The sequence below is a fragment of the Lacerta agilis genome, chromosome 17 (assembly GCF_009819535.1).
Source record: "Lacerta agilis isolate rLacAgi1 chromosome 17, rLacAgi1.pri, whole genome shotgun sequence".
Taxonomy (NCBI): domain Eukaryota; kingdom Metazoa; phylum Chordata; class Lepidosauria; order Squamata; family Lacertidae; genus Lacerta; species Lacerta agilis.
Genome location: NC_046328.1, coordinates 16,629,482 through 16,645,695, shown reverse-complemented (window position 1 = coordinate 16,645,695; position 16,214 = coordinate 16,629,482). Strand labels below are relative to the sequence as shown.

The 16,214-nt window shown below is 52.4% G+C and overlaps 2 protein-coding genes across 2 annotated transcripts in view; one reads left to right on the top strand and one right to left on the bottom strand.

Moving 5' to 3' along the window:
• SMTN (smoothelin) overlaps nucleotides 1-5,584 on the top strand; it is a 77,009-nt gene extending 71,425 nt beyond the window's left edge. Inside the window, exons 22-23 of the mRNA XM_033136121.1 lie at nucleotides 1,160-1,228; nucleotides 5,423-5,584. Coding sequence (XP_032992012.1) covers nucleotides 1,160-1,228; nucleotides 5,423-5,573 — 220 coding nt within the window. The 3' untranslated portion in view covers nucleotides 5,574-5,584. The remainder of the gene's footprint in view (nucleotides 1-1,159; nucleotides 1,229-5,422) is intronic.
• A 3,879-nt stretch (nucleotides 5,585-9,463) lies between these two features.
• On the bottom strand, nucleotides 9,464-15,211 carry SELENOM (selenoprotein M). Its single transcript, XM_033135962.1, has 5 exons — nucleotides 14,889-15,211; nucleotides 12,272-12,307; nucleotides 11,785-11,819; nucleotides 11,265-11,343; nucleotides 9,464-9,885 (listed from the first exon to the last, which is right to left on the bottom strand). Exons 1-5 carry the CDS (start codon nucleotides 15,006-15,008, stop codon nucleotides 9,688-9,690), a joined length of 468 nt encoding a protein of 155 aa, XP_032991853.1. The 5' UTR covers nucleotides 15,009-15,211; the 3' UTR covers nucleotides 9,464-9,687.
• Between the last annotated feature and the right edge of the window lie 1,003 nt (nucleotides 15,212-16,214).

Genomic DNA, 16,214 nt, shown 5'->3' with positions numbered 1-16,214 from the left:
GGCCAGGCAAAACCACTCAAGAGTGCGGCCTGCAGAGATTTCCGAGGGTCAAACAGAGGGCCTCCCATTTCCCCCGCTCCTGATTTGCTTCGTTGCTGTCTCCCTTACTAGCGGAAATGAGGGTGATCCCTTTTTAAAGGACGTTCCCATGAGGGCCAAAGCCCTGCCGCAGGAACCTGGTGGTCTGCACAGTGACTCCTAGTTGCTCGCCTCTGTCCCAGGCTGGCGGGATGACGAGTTTCCTCTTCTCTGAGCCAGGTCTCCACCCCCCCCCCCCGCGGGCCAAATGCAGTGTCCTGGCCTAAGAGGAGGGGAAGGGGCATTTGCCTGCGAAGGGTTTTGCCTGCCAGAGACCCCCACTTGCCTCTTCCTCGCTCCTCTCCGTGGACCACGAGAGCAACCGACCCCCTCCTTCCACGATCTGGACTAGAGGTGCTCTCCTGGGCTGCTTTGGCTTTCCCTCCTGTGTCACTGTCGTCCTGTGCGCGCCCCCCTCCCCTTACCGGCTTCAGGCACCCCGGCTGTGCCGCAGCGCTGTTGCAAGGCTGGGGTAGGATGGGATGAGGCAGCGGGGTGCGTTCCGGCCCCCCCTCATCCGCTCTCTCTATATGCGTCCATATAGAAGGAAGGCCCCACCTTGGAATAGGCCCCGGAGCACAGCGCCTTTCCTCCCAACCCGCCCCGTCCGTCTCCTTTTCTCCCCAACCCCTCAACCCCTTTCGGTCTGTCGGACTGTCCTTGCTGTCGAGATCCGGGTTCGAGTTGTTCCCCTCACCTGCTCGTGGCACCCGCCCCCAACAACAGCACTTCTGGCCACGCTCACCATACCTACCCTTCCTATCTCCCCCCCCCACCCCGTATGAGGAATGACTCCCAGGCGCACGTGTGCAACGGACACCCCCCCTCCTTCCACCCCCGTTTGCATTGCACGCCAGAGAGACACCCCCCTCAAGAGCATGTATGTAAGTGTGACACACACACACACACACAGAGGAATGTGAAATGGATTTATGTTATTTCTCCTGTTTTTTTCCTTCTGTCTCTCTTCTTTTTCTCTCCGTCCCTCCCTGCCCCCTTTCCAAATCTGTCCGGGCTGTGATCACTGGCTTCTCCCTCCCCTTTCCTGGCACCCCACCACCCTGCCCCCCACCCCACCCAGGACGCACGCGGAGTGCCCCCAGTTACTGGATGTGGAGGACATGGTCCGGATGAGGGAGCCCGATTGGAAGTGCGTTTACACGTACATCCAGGAGTTCTACCGGTGCCTGGTTCAGAAGGGGCTGGTTAAAACCAAAAAGTCCTAACCTCCCTACCTGCGGAGCAATGGTGAGAAATCTCCTCCTCCTTCTTTATTCCTTTTTTGGGGGGGCAGAGGGGTGAGGGGGGGGAGATATGTGTCTCTGCATGTGTGCATTGTAGTTGCAAAACGTTTCCATGTTGGGAGGCAAGGAAATTCGGAGGGTGGGAGACGCAGACGGAGCCCTCTTGGTAGTTCCTTCAGAAACTACCTTGCTTGGGAACCTTTGGTGTTGTTGTTGTTGTTATTATTATTATTATTATTATTATTATTGAATTTATATACTGCCCTATACCCAGGGGTCTCAGTGCGGTTCACAGAATAAAATCAAGATACAAAACCACAAAATACATAATAAAAATAAAAACAAGAACCCAATAGCCCCTTTGAAGGTGACTTAGAAACTACAACTAATCTATAATGTGGCAGCTGGACTGGTGACTGGGAGTGGCTGCCGAGGCCACATAACATCAATCCTAAAGGATCTACATTGGCTCCCAGTGTGTTTTTCCAGGCACAATTCAAAGTGTTGGTGCTGACCTTTAAAGCCCTAAATGTCCGGTATACCTGAAGGAGCGTCTCCACCCCTATCGTTCAGCCCAGACACTGAGGTCCAGCTCTGAGGGCCTTCTGGCAGTTCCCTCCCTGTGAGAAGTGAGGTTACAGTGTACCAGACACAGGGCCTTCTCAGTGGTGGCGCCTGCCCTGTGGAACGCCCTCCCACCAGATGTCAAGGAGATAAACAGCTATGCGACCTTTAAAGGGCATTTGAAGGCAGCCCTGAAGGGAAGTTTTTAATGTACTTTTGTGTTTTATATATGTCAGAAGCCGCCCAGAGTGGCTGGGGAAGTTAGATGGGCGGAGTTCACATCATAAAAGGGAGAGGATGAGGATTGGTTCTGTTGAGATCTCACATTAAAAACCCCATTTTAAGACAATTTCACGGCGGCTGTTATGTTTTCGGGGCAGAATTCAAGGTGCTCACATTTGTGTTCGGGGCCTTGAATGACACAGGCCTCGGATACCCAAAACGCTACCTCCTCGGGTGCTGGGATGGGCAGGCGGGCCACCTCTTGATAGTTCCTCATCCCTGGGTGTTGGTGGCAACAGCCCAGCAGAGGGCTTTCTCTGTGGTGGCCCCAAAGTTGTGGAATTCCCTCCCCACCGCGATGCGTCTGGCACCTTCTCTGTGAATGCGGAAGACTTCCCTCTTTACCTTTAAGGTGTCTGTTTTCGAGACCCACCCTTGGGCCTGTTTAACCCATCTCTTTTTAATTCTGAGAGACCTGCTGGTGAAGGACGGGTTATTATCAATACATTTATCAATAAGAAAAAAATATCCAGCCCGCTCTTTGTAGTGCTGAGAGGATCTGCCATTGTACGATGGTGCTAAACTAGAGATATTTCATCCCGTCACTCTGGCACAGTTTATTGTTGATGGACTCGTTGCATTTAAACACCACCTTCCCTGCCCCCCCCCAAGCAATTGAAGGTGCCATATTTATCATTCTTTCTTTCCTTACCACATCTCATAGAATCATAGAATTGTGGAGTTGGAAGGGACCCCCAAGGGCCATCTAGTCCAACCCCCCTTGCAATGGAATCTCAGCTAAAGCATCCATGACAGAGGTTCACCCGACCTCAAAACCTCCAAGGAAGGAGAGTCCACAACGGTATTCCACCTTTTTCTCTAAGGAGCTCAAGGGGGCAGACACCCTCCTTGTTTAATCCCCACAACAACCCTGCGAGGGAGGTCACGCCAAGAGGCAACGACTGGCCTAGCGTCACACCCGGCGAACTTTGTGGCTGTGGGGCGGTTTGAACCTTGGTCTCCTGGGTTCCAGCCTAATGCTCTAACCACTACACCACACTGGCTCCCGAATATTACTTGGTCCCAGTGTTAATAGCTCTCCACGTTGTGTTTTTAGATTGTTTTAACCCACAATGGGAGCTCTAATCTAATACCAATCGCGGAAATAAATTTTAAAATGCTCACTTTTGCGGGAGGGGCAGATAATTTTTGACAACTAACAGGTAACGGTGGCGACAGTGCCTGCCTTTCCCAGAATCCTTTGCTTCCGCAGGCCGAGGTGCAGAGAGAGAGAGAGAGACGGACAGGTGATGGAGATGGTTTCTTAATATTTTCTCCTTCTTTTGGTGGGGTGGGTTTTTATTTATATTTATTTTGCCCCGGCCATATATGTCTCGGAGGAGCTTGAGAGCCTTGGAAAAAGTGACTCAGGCCCTCCTTGTTAATATCTTTGCCTCCCTAGAGCCTCGTTCTCCCGGGACACTGGGTACAACAGCCCATCGCAGAGGCTAAACAAAGGCTTTATAAGGGCACACTGGCTCGCTCGGGAGATTTTTCCATCGCCGAGGCTGCCTGAGAGGAGGGAGCCCGTTAAACCTCGCGGTTACCTCCCTGTGCACCCTCACCCCCCCCACCCCCCCTGCACACGCAGGAACCAGTGCAAAGCTGATGCAAAGGCCACTAGCCGAAAGGGGTCCTGGGTCTTGGCATTGAAGGTGGACATTAAGAGCATAAGTTGGAAACGTGTCGGATCAGGCCCAGGGCCCAACTAGTCCAGCATCCTGTCCTCACACTTGCCAAACCAGCTTCTCCGCAGGCGCAAACTGTTCTCGGAGCATCAGTATAGGGGTGGGCAGGCTTATGCTCCCATGCACGAAAAGAAAGAACAAACTTAGTTGGTCTCTAAGGTGCTACTGGAAGGATTTATTTTTTATTTTGTTTTGACTATGGCAGACCAACACGGCTACCTACCTATAACTAAAAGAAAGATGTTTTGCAAAGTTATAAACACCAGGCGGCTGTGCACACTTTCAAAATGAGACACTAGCAACCCTCTCAAGTGTCGTTCTGGCTAGACTCCTGAAGGGGTAACTCTTCTCTTTTCAGGATCAAAGGTTTCCTTGCCGTTTGCAATAACCGATGGTTCCTTTGACTTCCCCAGGTTATCTCTGGGGTGGCGGCGGGGGCCTCTGCATTCTCCCCAACTGTGCAAAGGCTGTTCTTGCAGAAATGAATAACGGTGGAAAACCTGGGTAGTTACTTCCTAGGATTTGCACCCAAGACCCGAGGGGCAGGGATAAGTGCTGGTAGTTGTTGTTGCCAACCTGCATTACAACGTGGGGTTAGTTTATGGGTCTGTGGGCCAGACTGGGGGCGGGGGGAGGAATCCAGGCAGATCCAACAGGTAGATCATGATCACTGGAAGTCTGTGGTAGATCACTGGCTCCCCCCATAGAAGCTCAGCAACTTTGGCTCACCTGAAAAAAGCTCAACATTTCCTTCCTGCACTCCCCAAAAAAACAGGGCTTTCGTTCCTAAAAAAGCTCAAAAGGGGGTAGATCACTGCCAGATTTTAACTGTGAGTAGATCGCAGTCACTTGGGAGTTGGCCACCCCTGGTCTAAACCACTTGAGCCTCTTGGGCTTGCCGATCAGAAGGTCGGTGGTTCGAATCCCCACTACGGAGTAAGCTCCCATTGCTCTGTCCCAGCTCCTGCCAACCTAGCAGTTCGAAAGCACACCAGTGCAAGTAGATAAACAGGTCCCGCTGTGGCAGGAAGGTGAAACGCCGTTTCCGTGCGCTCTGGTTTCCGTCACGGTGTTCCGTTGCGCCAGAAGCGGTTTGCTCATGCTCAGCGGTGGAGGAAGCCGCTCGGGTGCCTGGATCGGCGCGGGGCCTCTGGAATCTGCCTGCCTCCTCCCACTCAGCCGCCCTACAGCTGGGGGGAGGGGGGGGAGGCAGCGGGCGGACCACTTGGGCAGCACAGAGCCTATGGGCGCCCAAGCCACCACATCTCTCCCAAGAGAGATGCGTGGCTCTGGCGCACTGCAGGCCCCAAGGTGAGTGCTGCCCAGCATTTTGCCACGCACACCCCCAAGTGGTGACACACGGAGCAGACAGCAACCACCACACCCCCTTACTGGCCACATGACCTGGAAAGCTGTCTGTGGACAAACGCTGGCTCCCTCGGCCTGAAAGCGAGATGAGCGCCACAGTCACCTTTGACTGGACTTAACTGTCCAGGGGTCCTTGACCTTTTTACATTTCCCTTGACTACCTACTTTCCCCCTTTCTCTCCCCCCCCCCCCTTGCAGGGTGCTTGTGGACTGCGTGCCCTTGGTGGATGTGGAAGACATGATGATCATGGGGAAACGTCCCGACGCCAAGTGTGTCTTCACCTACGTGCAGTCCCTCTACAACCACCTGCGGCGCCACGAACTCCGTATGAGGCAGCAGCGCTTCTAGTCTTCCTCTCTCCTGCCCCCCCCTCGCCCCTACCCTTCCCTCCGAAACATCCAGCCTAGCCTGGCCCCCACCAACCCACCCGCCCACCCCGGGTGCGGCAGCAGGGGAAAGGAGGATGTCTTTGCTTGCTCCTCTGGACCTGATCCGTGTTCCTGCAGCCCTACCTCCTCTCCCCCCCTGCTTTCAGAGAACTCTTACTATGGGCAGGAGCCACACCCGCAGCAGCAAAAAGGCAAGAGGAACCAACACCCCCCCACACACACACACCCCACTACAGCAGGCTGGGCAGTTGGCAATCCAGGCCGGTTTGGAGGGGGCCGGCCGAGCTTAGATCGCTCTACGGAGAGAACCGGGACTGCCCTTCTCATCCGCACGTGCTTTTTATATTATTGTTGTTGTCGTCGTTATTTACTGTAAGTTATTCCCGTTTCCTCCTTTTTCAAAACTCCCTTTTTTTTTTTGCATCGTGCACGGCCGAGCAGCATTACGGGCAGGTGCGATTGACTGACGCGTGTCTTGTCTGTACCTTTGAACGGCTAAATGCTGGAGCATGCTAAAAAAGGCGACCGGGGGGTGGGGCGGGTGTTGTCATCTGTGTGTGCAGATCTTAACTCGCCCCCGCTTCCCACCTCCCCCAAATCCTTGAACTGCAGTGACCGTTGCAAGTGCAGAGCCTGCTCAGCAGGTTATAGGCAGGTGTGGTGTCTCTCCCCCCCCCCCCCAACCAGACGTTAGGGACGTAGATAGCTAGCTACCTTCTGTCGATCCAAACCCGCTGGTCCTTTCTATCTTAGTACTGGCAACCGTGACTTGCGAGTGGCTTTCTAGGCTTTTCAGGGGACATTCCCAGCCCTAGCCGGAGATGCTGCCGGGACTTGAACCTGGGGCCTTCTGCATGCCAAGCAGATGTTCTGCCATAAAGCTGAATGCAGCCTTTTACTATACTGCTTCTGACTGTTGGTCCATCTAGCTCAGTATTGTCTACACTGACTGGCAGTGGCTCTCTAGGATTTTTGATAGGGAGACTCTCCCCCAGCCCTGCCTGGGGGTTGAACCTGGGACTTTCTGCATGCAAAGCAGATTCTCTACTGCTGAGCTATGGCAGAGGCCTCTTCCTTTACCCCACCGTAGAGGCAGAGGTCTTGCACTTTCCTCGTGCTCCCCTCCCCACACTTCCAGAAGAGGAACCCAATTATAAATGCAGTGTACAGGCCCCACTGGGCTGGGACTGTGCCTCTTCTGGATTGAACCCTGCTGGCGCCAGTGGGTAGGAGAAGCCAGGCTTTCAGGTGGCAAATAGCTTCCTTCCTGGCCAAGAAAGGGTGAAAGCTGGACGAGGGATGGGAGGAGACCTCAGGGCCACCCCTGAATCCTGACCGAAACGCCTCCTGAAATCAGTTCGTTTAGAAAAGTGCAGCCTTTGAAGTTGTGGGGTAACTGGACAGAGAAGTGGGTTTTCTTTGCTGCTTGGGGTAGAGAGGACAGATTTTTTTTTTTAAAGAAACAAACCGTGTTCCCTGTCTGAATGGTGGTGGTGAAGGGCACACTCTGCACCAGCTCAGAGGCTCCCTTGCAAAGCACAGGGCATGCCAGTTCCCATCTCTTGGCCACCAGTTTGCTGAAATTAAGTATTGCCCATCCATGTGCGCATTCACCCTTGGCTCTGCCAGCCCAGGAGCGATTGTGGTCCACTCTGGGTGCTTAAAACATGGCAGCAGAGAGGGGGACCCATGTGGGTTTCATTCTGGCGTGACCTCTCCGTATGGAACAGCTCTCCTGCCTGTGCACCATTGAGCAATGCCCACTCTGTTCCTGGGAGTTCCCAGCATATCAGCCTTCAGCCCTTTGCACAAGTCTCCTTCCCTTTTGAGGACCCGATAAATACAGGAAGGTTGGGCAGATGAGCCAGCTGAGAACGACTGGAGCCTGGGGCGAGGGGACAGACAGTGGGATGTGCTCCTCTGACACCGCTCTCAGCACTCAGCCACGCGCCCGATTGTAACGGTTCTTGCACTCGCACAAGGATGTTTATGTAGGCACCAGCAAGACAATAAAAGTTTGGATAGACTGTTTTGGCGGCCCTTTATGCTTCGTACAGTTCTCCAACCTCCAGGGCTCGGTCCTTTTAAGGTTAGCATACACCTACCCCAACTTGGCCCCTTCCAGCTGTTTGGTAATGCCAGCGGCAGGCTGGTGTGCAGCAGGATCCGGGTACCTCTTGAGCCACTGAGATATTGCTGGATTCCCAGCTTCCGTCAGCCTTGGCCAGTGGTCAGGGATTAGGGGAGTTTGTATTCCTGTAATTGCATTTACACCCCACCTTTTCCTCCAACCATTTTATCCTCACAACAACACTGTGAGGTGGTTTAAATAGCAGTGGCGTAGCATGGGTTGCCAACACCCTGGGCATGGAAAGCATTGTGCACCCTAAGGCAAGGACTGCGCTTCCTAACCGGCACCTCCATGCGGTGCTGCGGTGGCGCAGAACAGGAGCCGGGCATGTGTGGGTGCACGGCTTGACCCTGGGCGCTGCCACGACCTTGAGTCTTGCCGTCCACCTGCCTCCCCCACTGGCAGGGGACACCGCACGGCTGAGGGATGGATTGACACACCCTCTCCCTCAACTCGGCACGCTGCTCAGGCGAGGCAGGACAGAGTCTCTAGCCAGCATGGCAGCTGCTGAGGCGTGCCCCTAAAAATATTTGCTCTCAGGGCAACCGCAGTGCCTGGAGGGTCACAACATCGCTCTTCCAACTTCCTCCTTTGACTGCAGACAGAGCGGATAGGAGTTGAAGGAAGAACAAGGAAAGAGCGTCCAACTTCTTCCTTCAGCTCCCCGTGCTCTTCAAGGAAGGAAAAAGGTCACCTCGCCACCTCATCACAGTGAGTTTCTGAGGGTGGGATGGGGTTGAGGACCCAGGGGAACACCTTGATCAGTTCAGCCTGGGACTTTTAATTATCCAGCAACAGACACACAGATACAAGCACAGTGGATGTAAAAGACTTTACTGTTTCTAGGCACGACTGCAAGAGGGTTTGGGTTTTTTTTGCAGGGTCGGTGACTGAGCTCGTGTTCCTTAGTGCACTGTGCTCCGAAGCCTGATGGGACACTTGACTATCCACCCTGGGCACCAAGAGCTTTCAGCCGAGGGTATCATCCTGTCTCATGCAGACGGGGCACAGCTGCAGAAAAACACGAAGGCTTGCTTATGGCCTGGAGCAAGGAACAGCAGCTAGGGAGTGTGGTCTGAACCGAAAGCAGGAGGGAAGGACCTGTTGCCCCCTCCAGATGTTGGTGGTCTCCAGCTCCCCTCAGCCAGCATGACTAAAACTTGGGGGGAAGGAATCCAGCAACATCTGGAAGGCTACGGGTTCCCAGTCTGAACTATACAAAGAGGCACAGAGCCAACCTTTCCAACTGGGCTATGCATGATCGAATGAATCTAGACAGAAATGGTGCGCAGACCAAGGAGGGACTCGAGGTGATCTGGTCCAGGTCTGGCTTTTTCCCCAGGCAGTGGGGAGAGCACACTTCCCCCCTGAATCCACACCCCAGATCACAGCTTCTTCCACACCACTTTTTACTCACGTTCCACAGACAGGACAGTGTGTGCTCTTTACTCTAGAACAAATTAATGAAATCCAAATTTCTGCAATGAGGGGACGTTGCATTTGGTTGCATATCCTGCAAATGTGGCATATTCGTATCTTGCTATTTTTGCTGGTGGGAATTGAAGAGCAGACCTGTGCATGCAAGACTGCTCAGATTTGAAAGGGACCAAAAGAGTCATCTACTGCAACCCCCTTCAAGCCTCAGGAGATCAGCAGGCACTGCCCAGGCGCTTTCATGTATACCTTTCCAACCACGAGGTCTAGAAACTTGTGTTTTCTTTTCTTTTTTTTTAAGGACCGATTCTACAGCCCAGGCCACATTCCTTGGCTCTCCTCTGGCAGGCGTGCACACACAACCCTGCATATACTAACAACATATCCTGCCGTGCACACCCACCGGTACAGCTATGCTTGTGCATGTATTAAAACATGAGCCACACACTCAACCCTTGCACACACTCGCACACAAGACACCCCTGAGGTTCTTAAGAGCACAACAGATCTAGAGTTCTCCACCTGCAGCACCTTTGCTCTCTGATACATGCTCTCCCTTGGCACCTTCTGAACCAGGGAGCGGCCGGGCAGGAGCAAGCTGGAACTCTTTGGGGACAGGCGAATCGGGTTTCTCCTTCCGGTAGAAGCCCAACTTCTGCACCAGCTCGTTGATTTCTTTGCGGGACATATCACTCAGTGGAATTCTCTGCAAAATAAATGCATAGGGCGCTGACTTAGGCCAAGTCAAGAGGATTGGTCCACCTAGCTCAGTGTTGCTTACACAGGCTGGCAGTTGGGGCTGGAAGATGCTCTTACCCCTGAGCTACACTGATGGGCAGCAGCACTCCGGGGCTTCAGACCAAAGGCCTTCCCTGCCCTACCTGGAGATGCTAGTGAGAATTGAAACGGGGACCTTCTGCAAGCAAAGCACATGCCCTGGCACAGAGCCACAGTCCTCCTTCCCCTGGTCAACCGGAGACTTGCAGGTGGCAACAACATGCTGAGACCCACTTGGATTGGCGCCAGCATATCCAAACACAGATGGCATTGGACCCATGGGCATAGCCAGGGGACAGCTGCCCCCCCCATCAAGTAAATAAAAATACTTAAAAGTAGAAATTGCCTATGTTTACTGAGTGCACGCAGAAAAACTGCATTGGAAAAAATTAGAGAAGGAATAGCTGAAAAGGTTTTCGGCAAATCCAGGATAACCTGTTTTAGTTTAGATTTTTAAAAATAAGATTAAAAAGGCATGCTCTTTGTAATTTTGCAAAATAGACTCGTTAACCGCATGAAAGGTACTCCCTGATGTTAATTTTTTTTAATTTAACTTCCTAAATGGCTGGAGATTTTGGCAGATTTTTCTGACCGCTTGGGGTCAAAGGAAAGTAATTTAAAACAACTGTTGTTGAGACGTTTCATTCCGAATCTGCTAAGACAGAGCCAGGCAGAGGATGATGACAGGTGGGTGTCCTGCCTCCCCCCTCAACATAAATTCTGGCTACACCCATATTTGACCTTCCTTTGCTCCTCTGCTGTGTGAGCAGCACATTAATTAGCCTGTTAAGCATCACAGAGCAAGATTTGCAGCTTACCTGCCTATGGCTGAAATCTGGCAGACGGATTCCAGAAGAGAAGCCCCCCAAAAGCCTGCTGCACCCATTCCCTCTTCTTTTGAATATTTCTGGAGCTTTTAAAGTGCTATGCAACTTAATCTTGCTAGTCCAGCAGAGGAGGAATTAAAGAGTCCCACTCACTGGTTTGCTGGACAACAATAACCAATCTGGCTGTGATTTACCAACCTGCTGCCCATATACTTTCAAGCATCCCTTCAACGCCATTGAAACCTCCTTGAAAAATAAGATTTAAAAAGAAACCCCCATGATTCTTAGGGAGATGAATTCTTGCTGCGCTGCAACATTTTGTTGCGGGCCCTACTTGCTCGATTCAGAATCAAAAGCAAAACTATTCCTGCAATTGCATATTCCGTGAAGAGCATCACCTCTACCAGTTCTGCCCAAAGCTAAAATTCCTCTGGTGGGTCACACCAATTGCGGGGGGAGGGGGGTCAAAGTTCCCTCTCACCTCCAGCTCTTTGTACTGTGAGTTCAACAGGATGAGTTCGGGGTCTGCTCCGGCGAGGTGCTTCATGTCAAGGTTGTGGCTGGAAAAGGCAGTTAAGGAAGTAGGGTATAGGCGAAGGAAGCTGCCTAACAGAGCCAGACCAGTGGCTCATCTAGCTCAATATTGTCTACACTGACTGGCAGCATCTCTCCAGGGGTTTCGGGCAAGGGTGAGTGAGGACACCCAAGTTCTGTTGCTGCGTTGGCCAGCAGGTTTAGCAAATCAGCTCCCTGGTTAGACTCTGCCAACCTGGTGCCCTCCAGAGGTTTCAGATTATGACACTCATCAGCCCCCAGCCAGCATCCTAAAGGGCGTCAGGCTCGGCAATTCAGAATTTCTCAAGTTTGGGCTCCTGGGCCAGAGAGGATAAATAATTTGGGAGAGATGGGCTTGCAGCCGAAGGTAGCTGCCTGGGGACCCTGGAAAAGTCTCCCCTTCACCTCCAATGCTTAGGCCCTGCACAAACATACGAAAAGGATACTACAGAGGCAAGTCCTCATTGATGAAGGCCTTCACCTAGGGGAAAGAAAATGCAAATATTACACATGGAATAAGACTGCTCCCCCTGCCCCACCAGCCCAGTTTATTTTCGGAACCTACAATCAACAGGTGAGGCTTTGTTGGTGACAGGGCCTTTCCGGTTGTGGCTCCCCGGTTGTGGAATGCCCTCCCTATTATGCCCCACCAACCCCAGACTGCTTTCAGCCAGTCCCCACCTGCCCGCCTCCCTACATTCAGTCAGTCTAGGAGGTGGCCCTGCCTGTCAGCTTCTTTCTCCTCCATCTCAGTTCTGGCAAGGAGGAGGATCGGGGAAACCCTAGAATGTGTTGGGTTCCGCCTGTCATTGGCTCTCTGGCGCCACCTACTGTTGGGCTCCCTGCCTTCTGTCTTATGAGCCGTTGCAGCACTTCTTCACCCAGGGGAAGTGAATGATAGGTGTCGGCGAACAGGAACGAAGCAACACTTACCTCTGGGAGGCGGTTCAGCCGTCATCCTCCACAGCTCTTTGAAAGGGAGAAAACGGAGCATGAATACGCCATCAAACACAAACACACTTCTCCAGAAATCCAGACTCAATTCATGCAGTGGAGGGACGGGGAGCCTGCGGACCTCCAGACATTGTCCGACACCCAACTCCCAACAGCTCACCAGCCAGCCAGCATCTCCTTTATAGAATTGTAGAGTTGGAACGGACCACAAGAGTCATCTAGTCCAACCCCCTGGAGTGCAGGAATCTTTTACCCAATGTGGGGCTCAAACCCACGACCCTGAGATTTAAGAGTCTCATGCTCTACTGCAGGCACCCCCAAACTGGCCCTCCAGATGTTTTGGCCTACAACTCTCATGATCCCTAGCTAACAGGACCAGTGGTCAGGGATGATGGGAATTGTAGTCCAAAACATCTGGAGGACCGAAGTTTGGGGATGCCTGCTCTACTGACTGAGCTATCCCAGGTCAGGGCAACCAAAACGATAAAGGGGATGGAGCGATTGCCCTTTGAGGAAAGCCTGCAACTTTGGGGGCTCTTTAGCTCAGAGAAATGGAAATACACAATAAAAGTGGTGGGGAACAGGCATAGGCAAACTTGGCCCTCCAGGTGTTTTGGGACTACAACTCCCATGATCCCTGACCACTGGTCCTGTTAGCTAGAGGTGATGGAAGTTGTAGTCCCAAAACATCTGGAGGGCTGAGTTTGCCTATGCCTGGTGTGGAGGAAATGGCTAGGGAAACTGGTGGGCATCAAATGAAGCTGAAAGTTGGAAGAGTCAGGACAGAGAAAAGAGAGCACTTATTGATGGGACACATAATTCAATCTCTGGAACAACGGCTACTAGGCATAATGGCTGTGCTCTGCCTCCAAAGCTGGAGGCAGCAATGGCTGGAAACTGAAGGATGGACGAGTGCTCTCGTGTTGTTAACTCCCATTGTCCTTGGCCACTGACTGTGATGGTTTCTGGGTCTGATGGGGAGTTGGGGGTCCAGCTCAGTTGGTTAGAGCATGGTGCTGGTAATGCCAGGTTCACAGGTTCGATCCCCGTATGGGACACCAAGGGGACTAGATGCTCCTCAGGGTCCCTTCCAACTCTACAATTCCATGTTTCTATGATGCTCTTGGAGAAACCTCTGCCAATCCAGGACACTTGTTGACAACCCCACAAATACATTCGCCCTCTGCAGCCTTTCCCTCCCACCATAAAAAACAGCTGTTCCCCCGCCCCCTGTTCCCTTGACAATCATTTCCAAGGGCTTGTCAGAACCTGCTGTGGCAGGTGTGCCCAAGGCCACCTGTTAGCAGATTGAAAAACAACCCCCCACCAATGCTACCACGTCATCTTCAGGGATAAATGGGCTTTGTTAGTTCCCCTCTCGGCTCTAAAATAAAATGGCTACAAGGACAGACTTGGGAATATGTGGGAATAGCACCAGATTTCTCCTTAGTCCTCTAAGCCTGTGGTTCTCAAGCTGCCCCCCACTCCGTGCCCCAAGACTACCTGAAAATTGCAGAGGGTTTTAGAAGATGGCTTTCCCCTCCTGCTTCAGCGATTCTATTGCACTGTGCTAGATGCAAACTGGTATTCAGAAGCATTAAGAATGCTAAGAAGAGCCTGCTGCAACAGGCCAGGGGCCAATCTAGTTCAGCTTCTCAAAGAGGCCAACCAGATGCCTCAATGGAAAACCTGCAAGCTGGACCTGAGCACAAAAGCAATTCTCCCTCCTTGTGATTTCCAGCAACTGGGATTCAGTAGTATCACTGCCTCTGACCGTGGAAGCAGAGCAGAGCCATTGTGGCTAGTAGCCATCAATAGCCCCCCCCCCCATGAATTTGTCTAGTCTTCCTTGAAGGCCATCCAAGTTGGTGGTCATCACCGCCTCTTGTGGCAGGGAGTCCCAGAGTTCAATCATCTGAATTCTAGCTGTAAGTGTTATTCGCAGACATGGTAAATTATGGTCCACAGGCTTGCCTGAAACGTCAGTGGCCCACCAATGGCCTGCAGACTACACTGTGGGAAGCCCTGGCCTAAGCTTCAACTAGGATAACCTTGTATATCCCTCTGAATGATGGTAAAATAGAAAATCCATATGCCAGGGCAGTATACCTCTGAATAGCTAAGAAAAGACAGGCATCCTTCTTGGAAGCTCTGCGCAAACTCTGTCTGATGCTAGGCTTGGTAGTTGTTTGGCATGATCTGTTGTGAAGCAAATCTCACTTTTCTCTCTCTTTTTTTTAACGACCCCCCCAGACTGCTTTTCAACAACAGCAATATTAAAAAACAACACACCCTACATTCTTAATTATTTCTGATGTCCCGCCCGCATTTCAAAGGCTTGCGGCTGTGACTGACACCTGTTCACAGAACCTCACAACAGCCCTGAGAGGGAGGCTAGGCTCCGGCTGAGAGCCAACGCTTCGCTCAAGGCTGCCCAGCGCATTTCATGCTTCATCTGTCAAGTGGTAGGGAGACCACATTTGCTTGGGGTGGGGACGGGACTTCAATGCAGGGAGCTGTCGGGCCCCGGCGCATCAGGCCCTCTGCACATGCTCTAAGGCACCCAGTTCCCTCCGCCCTCCAGGCTCGGCCTCACCTCCACTTTCCCTCTCGCCAGGCCCTCCAGGCGGCGCCAGTCCGGCTCGTAGCCGCGGAGCAGCCCCGATCCCGAGAGCACCACCAGCGCCACCAGCAGCACGAAGCGCGGACGTGCCATCGGGCACCTTCACTTCAACGACGCGCGCTGCGCTCTGCGCTCTTGGCTCTGCGCTCCGGACGCGGCGGCCTCCCGCTTGCTGGAGCCGCTGCCACGTCAGATCGGGCGGAGCCCCCGCGAAGGGAAGGCGGAGGAGCCTCGGCCGGCAAGCCTCGCCCCGCCGTCCGGCTCTCCAGGGAGGAGCATCATCTGGGCAGGGCAAGGCGGAGCTCGGGATTAGCGGCTCTCCAAAGGGGCTGGGAGTGGTCCCTACCCGGGTGCTTGCACAGTGCTACTAGCGCTGCTTACTGTCTGCACATGCTCAGAGGCCCGATGCTTTCTTTATACAGTACAGTACCTTTGGTCTCATAATGGACCATCCTGCACATTGGAGGCGCCTTCCGCGCACAACGAAACCACACGATTTACCCCGAGGTCTCCTGGGAGCTGTAGTTGCCCCTTCGCAGATGACAATTCCTAGGACCCTTAACAAACTACAGCTCCCAAGATTCGTTGCGAGAGAGCCGTGCGCTTTAAATGTATGCTGGACGCGCTTTGAAAGGCGTAGTGTGGATTTGGCCTCAATTCGAGACTTTAAAGTTTAACTACTACGCCACTTTGCATCTCTCAGTTAGGAATGCAGGCAGTTGGAGACTCTCCAAGTGTCCCTATTTTCCAGGAACGTCTCTGATTTAGAGAAGCCATCCGGATTTCTGATTTGATCCCACTTTTCCTTAGGCTGTCCCTATTTTCATTGGAGAAATGTTGGAGGGTGTGAAAAGGTCCCCATTTTCATTGGAGGGTATGGAGTTATCTGACCCCTGAGCAGTCTGAAGGCAATCCTGTATGGGGATTTTTTTTTTAACTGTTTACTGTTTTATTATGTTTTTCTATATGTTGGAAGCTGTCTGGAGTGGCTGAGGACAACCCAGTAAGATGTGTGGGGTATAAATAGTAAAATTATTATTATGGAATGGGACGTCCCTATTTTCATTGGAGAAAAGTTGGAGGGTATGCAGCTGCCTTTTACTGAATCAGGCCTTCAGCCATCTAGCTCAATATTGTCCGCACTGACTGGCAGCGGCTGTCTGGGATTGCAAATTGAACCTGGGGTCTTCTACATGCAAAGCAGATGCTCTTAACACTGAGCTTTGTTCCTTTATTACTCCAACTTAAAAATAAATACATCCAGAGCTGAAGTTCTTTATAACCCTTGGGATTCGGTGG